The following is a 9971-nucleotide window of genomic DNA, read 5'->3' on the forward strand; positions in this document are numbered from 1 at the left end:
CCATGTGTGATCACCCAGTGGTGCAGCTTCATATTAACTCCAGAGTTACATAGCCCAGTCTCACAGAATGGGTTGCATAGATCAGCCTTGTACAGGCCATGCCCAGGTTAATGTGTGACCCGTGCTCACACGTACGTATGAACAAGCTCCCACAGTTGCCTGATTTACGTACATTCATACACACTAAAACTGGTTTCCTCTCTCTCACCAACTGGTCATTTTCCTATTTGATCAATCTGTACTTTGATGCCCTTTGCTACAGTACAGTGGAGATATGATCACCGTACCGAGTGATTTTTGTGTATTTTCTGACTTACGGACAAAATCGGCTCACGGACGTCTGTAAAAACAAACTCAGTCATTCCCTGAGTATGTGTCGATTACACCTGTAACTGCCATGTGAGTGCAGGAATACTGTAGTGAAATAGGTTTAACATTAGGCCGGGCTGGTGATGCCCAAAAACACTTCCTCACAGTTTAAATTGGGGATGATCTGTCCCCAATGGCAGAGATGGGATGGAGGGCAGCAGCATGAGGAGCCAAGACAGGAGCACAGAGGTTAGACTGTGTCTCCATGTGTATTGGTCCCTGGGGATATTGGAACTGAGGCAGGGGCACTGAGGTTGGTCCGCATCCCCCATAGTTTGGGCAGAGGGTTAAGGGGACTAAATGGCCTGCTCCTATTGCCAAGCAACCCAGTTGCGTCAAGCGACGGGCACCTGGTTGAGCAGTGAGTGGTTTGGAGGTGAAAGTGACAGCATCCATTTTATGTTACAGTGGTGTCGGCTCTCAACAAGTCCTGGTGTGTTCACTGTTTCGCTTGCTCCAACTGTCACTCCAAGCTCACCCTGAAGTAAGTACCTGCCTCCACCGTTGCTCATACTAATCTCTCTCTCCTGCACCCACCTGCCACCGTCAGAGGCTGACTGGATTTCAGAAACTTTCCTCACTATCATAGAACATCTTCACACAACTGCCAGAGTGTTACACACAATGACGATGCTTTCCCATCAGTCTTATGCTGCCGGCCAATCCAGTAGGCCTTGGAGGGCCGAGAGCAAGTGTTCAGCAAAAGGGTCACCGAGTCTACGTTTGGTCTTGCTGATGTTCAGGATGCCACATTGGGAACACTGGATGCAGTAGATGGAGTTAGACATGGTGCACATGAAGCTCTGCCTCACTTGGAAGGACTGCTGGGGTCCCTAGATGGAGATGAGGGAGGAGGTGTAGCGACAGGTGGTTGCAGAGGAAGGTACGTGGGGAGGGAAGGAATGTGTGATCCAAGGAGTTGTGGAGGAAACAGTAGGCGGAAAGGGGTGGAGATGTGACTGGTAGTGGGATCACTTTGGAGGTGGTGGAAATGTCGGATGTGTTTGATGAGAAGGCTGGTTGGGTGAAAGGTGAGGACCGGGAAAATTCTATCCTTGTTCCATCTGGGGGGAAGTGGAGTGAGACCAGAACTGAGGACACAAGAGGAAATGTGGGATCCATCTGTGACTGTCATAGATGCGATATAGGGGGAAAACCATGTTAAGGTTAGGAAAGAGGATATCTTGGATGTCCAAGAATGGAAAGCCTCGTCTTGGGTGCAAATGCGGCTGAAATGGAGGAATTGCGAGTAGGGGCTAGTGCCTTTGCAGGAGGCAGGGTGAGAGGAGGTGTAGTCCACATAACTGTGGGAGTTGGTACGTTTACAGTGGATAGAAACATAGAAAATAGGTGCAGGAGGGGGCCATTTGGCCATTCGAGCCAGCACCGCCATTCATTTTGATCATGGCTGATGAGTTGAAAGTCTGGCCCCAGTCATGGCTACAGAGAAATCATCTGAAGGGCCACTCCCTCCAGATTCCAGCACTCACCTACACACTGCAGGCAACCAATTAACCCACCAATATGCATGTCTTTAGGATGTGGGAGGTAACCGGAGCACGCAGGGGAAACCCACGCAGTCAATGGAGCACACGCAAACTCCACTCAGACAGCACCTGAGGTTAGGATTAAACCCGGTCTCCGGCGCTGTGAAGTGGCGGCTCTACCCTGTGGGAGTGATGGGTCACCTGTGATTTTCCTGGATCCAGAGGTCTGGCTTTGACTCCATGGAGGATGTTGCCTGTGGAGGGGGAGCTGGTCCTTCGTGTCCTCGGAGGTTCCTCTCCCGGGAATACTGGTGCAGGTTCGGAGTTTGGCTGCAGGCATCCCGTGACGGTTGTGAGTCTAAGCGGGTTGTGTCTTTTGTGCAGGAACAGGTTTGTGGAGTTCGACATGAAGCCCGTGTGCAAACGATGTTACGAGAAGTTCCCGCTGGAACTGAAGAAGCGACTGAAGAAGCTGTCTGAGAGAAACATGCGGAAGTAAGGCCAGGGCTGCAGCTGTCCGTGAACCCTGGTCCTCTGGGATAGGGGCCGGGACACCCTCGATATATTCAGCGAGGAGGGCACAATGCCACGCTTGACTCAATCATTTACTTACCAGTGTGGAGGGTAAGGGGTGGGTGGGGGGGCACTGGAGCTGCAGTGAACATGCGTGTTTATTGCTTAAGAAGGAACTGCAGATGCTGGAAAATCTAAGGTAGACAAAAATGCTGGAGAAACTCAGTGGGTGCGGCAGCATCTATGGAGCGAAGGAAAAAGGCAACGTTTCAGGCCAAAACCCTTCTTCAGGTGTGTTTATTGCGTTGCCTTTCCCAGTCTGCCGCTGGGGAACCCAGTGAGCCCGGTATGTGGTGGTGACAGGTTACAGCAACAACAACCCTGGCCATCGCCAGCAGGAAACTCCAAGAGACCCACGAGATGCTGGAATCTGGAGTGAAGAATAAAGTGCTGCAGGAACACAGCGGGTCAGGCAGCAACTGTGGGGGGAAAGGACACCTTCTCACTCTGGCTTACTCAGGTCCTGTCACACACCCTTCTTTCCAGCCACTCCCCAGCCCCCTATCACCCAGTGTCTTCCTCCCCACCCCCAGTCCATCTGTCCATCTGACACAAGCTCCTCCAACTGGGTCCTCTGTGCCCGTCCCCACAGTTCCCATCTGCTCAACTCTCACTTATTTGGTTCCACCGTTCCATTCCTTTAGATGTCACCATCTCCAGCCTTTCTTGCCTGCACCCATCACCTCCCAAACACTGTTGCTATCTCCACCCTCAACTTCCCAACTCCTCCTCACCTGGACCCACATATTGCTGCCAGCTCTTGCCCAACCTCTCCCTCTCGCCTCCTTATACTGCCTGCCTTCTCTTTCAGTTCAAATGAGGTCTCGTTCCGAATCGTTGACTATCCATTTCCCTCCACAGATGCTGCCTGACTGTTTGTTGCTTCACAAAAGACTCTACCTGTGTGCCAATTGTAATCAGTTGCATTTAAATCTGTGTAGTGACAATCCAATTTGTAAAGACAGCACACCAGTAGCTCACGGTTAATTGGTCATTTTCATTGAGATGGACAGTACATCTGAAACTTCCTCCCCTCCACTGATAACCCCCTCCGTCCCTACTCCCCTTTTTCCCTACTTGCTTTCCACAGTTAGGTTGACAGCAGTAATAAGCTAGTTTCATATAATGCTTTGAATTTAGTGACGTGTTCCGTCCTCATTTGTGCATCAGCAGCTGCCGTACTTGTCTTCTGTTGTCTAATTCATTGTTACGGTGTATCTTGCTTTAATTTATATTGCGAGGGGCCAGATCACGTTTGCGAGAGAAAGGGACTGAGGTATTAGTGAGAGTAGGGTTGGTCTAGGGCTGTGCAGAGGGAATATACCTGGCCTGATGTACTAACTGGGCACATGGACGAGCCTTGGCCTGTTGTAGTCACTCAGGGGAACCAAACTTAATTTTGTCACTAACTTGTCCGACACTGACTGAAAGAACTGCGCACTGGAAGATTTACTCCAGCATGTTTAAGTTGGGGAGTTGTTGCCAAGTTGAATCTACAAATTCTTTGACCTTGATGAAGCAGGCCTGACTGTCCACAATGGAACTGAAGGGACGGCATTGTGAATGGGTGAAGCTCTTGACAGAATTCATTCATTCAGTTGTGGCTTGTGGGTGAAAGGTCTTTGAGGCCTGAGACGGCAGAATTAGAGCGGGGAGTGGAAGCAATTACTAGCGGCAGCCTTTACACCGTGCTCACAGCTGCAGCTGTGGCTATCCTGAGCACAGCCTGATTAAACAGGCAGAACTGCTGGTTAGACACTATCTGGTTAATGCACTCGCTGTCTTCACAGAGTGCGCGTTACCGTATAGAGTTTCAAATGAAAGCAGACGCACCGACCGCCAGCTGGAAGGGCGAGAGTAAAGGGTTGTTGAGCCGCCTGTGTGACTGTGCTCAGCATTGCCTCCTTGCTGAGCTTTGGGGGCTGACTCACTATACTGCGCATGAAGATCAAAACACTGACATTGCTGGAAACATGACATTAAGAACAGCCAGCAGTGGAGCAGCATCCGCAGAGACAGGATCAGCTCTGCCACCCTTCACCCAATCCGACTGTTCCTTCCTCCAAAGACGCTGCCTGACCTGATGAGTGTTTCCTGTTTTGATTTTATTCCACATTGCTTTGCTCCACTGAAGTGCATGTCGCTATAAAACATTCTAGACTCACCCAAAGCAAAGAACCGCCTGCTTCGACAGCCCAGGAAAGCAATGGGGAATGATAGAGATAAGCGGCACTCTCGCGGCTGATGTCGTGGCTATGTGCGGTGCCCACTGACTGGAGGGTCAATAGGTGACCCGTGGCCCATCAGCGGGGTTACTGAGCAAGCACACAGAAGGATCGCAATACAGGTCCACCCCATACTCAACATTAGCTGATTCCCAGCAGGAGATCGGAGGGGCTGCAGCCAACCCTTCTTCACAGGGAGGATCCTGGACCAGGGTGGGAAGCTGGAGTCCTGGGATCGAGACTCCCCACAGGCCCCAAGCCCAGTCATGCAAGCTTGAGTGTGTAAGAAGGAACTGCAGATGCTGGTTTAAACCGGAGATAGACACAAAAAGCTGGAGTAACTCAGCGGGACAGGCAGCTTCTCTGGAGAGAAGGAATGGGTGACGTTTCAGGTCGAGACCCTTCTTCAGACTACTGAGTGCTCCAAGCCAAGTCAACTATCTGGGGAGGGCAGGGAGCTGGGCATGCCCTGGGATCTGAGGATCAGTTCACTGTTGAGTGGTGGGAGGTGGGCATGAGATTCAGGGGTGGAGGATGGGAGAGGGTGTGGGGTGCAACTGGGTGTGGGCTCAAGAGTTGGAGGGCGTGGGAGTGGGCAGAGGACATGAGTGTTACACGGGTGGAGGGGTGGGACAGAGTGAGTGGTGAAGGGTCGGACATCATGAGAGAGGGCAGGGGGTGAAGGTATTGCAGGCATAGAGAGGGAGTCCAGAGATGGGGAAGGAGGAGAAGGTGGAGGTTACATAACGTGAGATGCTGGAGCCATTTGGCCCGCTACATCTTCTATTACACCAGCAATTATTAAAAAAATAACTCCAAATGTCAAATTTCTCCCAATGCTGTGACCTCTCACTCTTTTAAATTCCACTCTCCCATCCCTCCGTGTAACACCACCCTTTCTTCTTGAGAATGAACTCCCATTGCCCAAGTGCTGCCCTTGCTGAGGGGTAGAGACCAAACTGCATTTGTTTGTACAAGCTTGTCGATAGTCGCTCCTCGTTACTCATTCCTGGTCCGTTGACTATTCCTTTGGAAGAAGCACCTCTCCACGTATTACCCAATTGAGCTTGGGGGATAGGAGGTAGAGATAGAGATTTGAGGCATACGATGGTGAGGAAGGATGTGGTCACAGGGACATTGAGCTGCATGCTGACCTATTGATTTGTGACGATATCTGCAGCTCACAACGACAGACCTCCACTGGTCTTTTTGCTGCTCGTTCACTTTGCTCCTCTCACACAATCAGCTCCAGCTCTTTCCATTCTCCCTCCTGTGTTTTCATCCATACTATTCCTGAATCCAAGACTTTGCCCCTTTCCCAAAATCCTTCCAGCCACTCACTAGCTAAGCAAGCTTCTCGTGATTTCCTGATTGGTTTATTGTTAGATATCATATTTATTCCCTTGATTTTAATTTGCCCCAAAATACTACCTCTTCCACACTTATTGACGTCCAGAAGTCACAGATCCCTGTTGTACAGCTGACACATCAGCTGTCAGCTATCTCTGTTTAAGTCTCAACTTATTCGGCATCTCTCGATAATTGTGTCCTCTAAATTCTTGTCAATCTTCAGGACACGACTTCTTTCACCTCACACCTGAAATGTGGAGAGCGCAACTCCAAGCTTCCTCCGAGAGAAAAAAACAAAAATAGCAGGTCAGGCAGCATCTGTGCAGAGAGAACCAAACTCATCCTTGGCCCTCCATCAGAACTCCACAGCTACGGAGTATTTCCAGCATCTGCAGTTTTTGATTTTGAATTAATTCTCTGATAGCTCAAACCAGCTGACCTCCTGTGCTTGTGCCAAAATACTCAATGTTCTCTAATTCAAGTCTGGAAGTCTTGGATGTGTGGTGTTTGTCTGTAGCAAGGATGAGGCATGAATGTAATGGAGTTCCAGAGACCCCAGTACTATACACAAGGACTTTCATGGGAGAAATAAATTGAACAAAACTGGGCAGGGAGGGGGGGGGGGGGGGGACGTGAAACACATTTGTTGTGCTGGTGTAAAAGTAGTAAAACATTAACCGTGCCCAGTGAGAAACTACTCATCAAAGCGCAGTCTTTCATGACAAATGTTAGTCAAGATCTGAAGTAAAATGAGTCTGCCTTCCCCACACAAGAAAGCATTAGACTCTGTTTTCAGAAGGAGGAAGGAAATCCCTGAACTTCAAGTGTCTCCAGTGTCATAACATTAATGTGGCCTTGTTGGAGTTGGATTTAGAAGCTTTGAAAGCAGATATACTGATTATACTCAACAGCTGCATAAAACTTACATTGTAAACTGCCCATAGTTCTGCTTGTTCTGCTTACATATGCTCAGTAAAAGTTATGTACCATGGTTATTACATCCTGGCTCAGGTAACAGGTTGCACAGCCCTGAGTGTGGGGCATGAGACAAGGGCTCTGTGTACTTTACACATGCTCACACTCTGGCCTGGTCTGTTGTCACACTACCTTTCCTATTCTAGCTTTTCGGTTGCTATAACTTTATCAATTTCCAACCTTTGGCCTGTTCCTCCATTCATTAAGATACCACCTTCTACTTTGCTTTTCTTCATTCCAGACCTACTCCTTGATTTACATTACAGCAAAATGGCTCTGGGGTTTACATGTGCCATCACTGAGCTTCCACAGCTCATCAGGGTAGAGGATACTAAAGATTCACAACCCTTTCAGGAAAAGGAACTATTCTTTTTTGAAATCCTAAATATCCTGAGGCACTGGTGCCGATTCTAGACTCCCCCAACCAACTGGCTGGGTATTCTGGGTGTGTTCATCAAAGCTTGGGCAGAATCCAGACTATTGTCAATGACACACCACCTGGGCAGGGTTAACAGTGTCACAACCTCAACCCGACAGCTTGTAAAATGAAGATAACCTTCAAGCCTTGTCATTGGGAGGGTAGTGGGTGGCTTCCATTAATGAGACTCTCCTCAAGGTCCTCAATCACCTTGAGACTCGACATACAGAGGAGAAACAAGCAGCGCTGGCCAGAGGATGTCTCATCTTTACTTCCAGTCAAACCCTGACCATCCCCGACCTCCTGGTCATTCATTCCCGCTGGTATGTGGCACCCAACATCTCAAAATGAAAAATTACAATCTTTCCACATTCTCAGGAATTTCTACCCCGGCCCTGCGATACCTCCATCCCAACTTGCTAGGTGTCTTGGTTTAATGGCTCAGAGGCAAATAGCTGCTGATTGTGCAGCATTCCCCCTGCACCATGCTTGGGCTAGAACCTACAACCGAACGGTCAGACCAAACGTTTGCCCCTACGCCCTGGACCTCTTAGTTTCATATCATATTGAATGGCGGTGCAGACTCGAAGGGCCGAATGGCCTACTCCTGCACCTATTTTCTATGTTTCCTATTTTCTATGTTTCCGTCTGAATCTGATTATATCTCAGTCTGGGAGCTTTATCCACACACGAAACGCTACACAAATGCAAGCTGTTATTTTAAAATGTATTTCATTCATTAAATAAACAGATATAATTGTACATGTACACACATTTGCATCTTTCACAATGTACCAATGTGCTTCAAGACCAATAAAGTACTTTCGAAATGTAATGCTCGTTGCATGCAATTGTGGTGGTTGATTTCTGCAGTAAGGCCCCACAAACAGCATTGGGACAGTCGGTTTAATGCTGGTTAAATGATTACTGAGAACATGCTTGGGTCTTTGGGAAGTGGTGTGGGGTCTGTGTAGTGCAGACACACACAGCCCCCCTCGAACAGACTACGACCTCCTGTCAAAGGTCGGCCGACGATCTCCACCCAGATGATGGTACAATGACCACCCACATTACAGCTTCCCAAATCACCACACTCTTGTTACACCACTCAAGTCATCTCACCCACAACACATCATCTACACGGCACACTCCCCACTTCATCCACTCGCATCACCCCACACGTCACCTCACATCACCCCCCCTCGCCCACATCATCCTCTCATTCACTCCACCCAAAACACCAAAACCATGTTGACCCACCCCCTCCCCCCCACATCACCCAGCACATGATACACTATCCCACAGGCATCACCAGACCCAACATCCCTCACATCATTGTCTAGCGTTCCTACAGACAGACAGACTGTTGCCCCCACTGTCCTTCTCAGATACAACATCCAGATGCCCAGCCACTCTTTATATTCAGTGGTGAGGCAGAGAGACTGTGGACCAGGGACTGGGTACACCGTGGTGTAGGGGAATCTGGTGCCAGCATGGAGTAGAGCTGTCCAAACACTCCAACTGGAATTTGGACAGACTAATGGGACCGCATTAAACCCTTGGAATGTTCACAAAAAGACACTTAGTTCATAATGCAGAGGTTGACGACTTTGGGCTGACACTATCCCACAGCAGAGTGTCCTCTCACAGAGCAGAGCCCTGCGTTGCCATTCACTCATCATGGTGGTGTGAACATCGTGGGTGGGTTCTGGGCTGCCGTGGATTAGGGGCAGTGCCTGGGACACACCTGTCTAGTTTGCCTTTGATGCACCATGAAGGTGTCCAAGGACACTACACATCTCATTGTTAACATTTGCGATTATGAACATTTTCAGTCTGAAGGTGTTGATGGTCTCCAACTTACACGTAGAGAACCAGGAGAAGACCGTGTTCTGTGGAGGGAGGGAGGGAGGCAGAGTGGGGTGAGGAGTTGAATATCCTCAGGGTTTATATCACTGATGCAAACGCTTTGAATGATGCAAAGCAGGGAATTGTCTTGAAGTGAATTACTGCGAGAGGTACTATATAAAGGCAGGCTGACTCTTCCTCATGACCAGAGAGAGGGAGCAAGGGATGTGTCCTATCAGGCCCAGGCACTGGTTAAAGAAGTCCTCAATGTGTCACCTTGATTGCAGTGAAAGATATCGTCAGTTAGCAAGGCACTGCCTGTGGCATTGGTCCAGAGCTCCATGGGGAGAACTCTCAGCTGCAAAGTAACTTCCCTCAAAAGGAAGGGGGAGATTTTGCAGTATGGAGACAGGAAGGCAGAGAAAGAGAGATAGAGAAAGTAGGTGGGAGAGAGAGAGAGACAGAATGAGAGTGAGAGAGAGAGAGAGAGAGGCAGAGATAGAAAAAGAGAAAGGGGAGCAAAGGCTAGAGAGAGAAAGAGATTGAGGAAAGTAAGAGAAAGGAAGGAAAAGGAGAGAGAGAGAGAGAGAGAGACACACAGACAGAGAGAAAGAAAGAGAGATTGAGGTAAGAGAGAAAGAAGGAATAAGAAAGGAAGGGTGAGAGAGAAAAGGGGAGAGAGAGAAAGACAGAAAGAGGGAGAAAGAAAGGGAGAAGGAGAGAGAA

General features: G+C 49.0%; 1 protein-coding gene across 2 annotated transcripts in view; it reads left to right on the plus strand.

Annotated features, from left to right (window-relative positions):
• lims2 (LIM zinc finger domain containing 2) overlaps window positions 1-2476 on the plus strand; it is a 59015-nt gene extending 56539 nt beyond the window's left edge. For both annotated transcript variants that reach the window (XM_033031583.1, XM_033031582.1), the window contains exons 9-10: window positions 778-853; window positions 2241-2476. In XM_033031583.1, the coding sequence (XP_032887474.1) occupies window positions 778-853; window positions 2241-2355 (191 nt within the window). In that variant the 3' untranslated portion in view covers window positions 2356-2476. The remainder of the gene's footprint in view (window positions 1-777; window positions 854-2240) is intronic.
• Window positions 2477-9971: the final 7495 nt, after the last annotated feature.

The sequence above is a fragment of the Amblyraja radiata genome, chromosome 13, assembly GCF_010909765.2.
Source record: "Amblyraja radiata isolate CabotCenter1 chromosome 13, sAmbRad1.1.pri, whole genome shotgun sequence".
In the NCBI taxonomy this organism is placed as follows: domain Eukaryota; kingdom Metazoa; phylum Chordata; class Chondrichthyes; order Rajiformes; family Rajidae; genus Amblyraja; species Amblyraja radiata.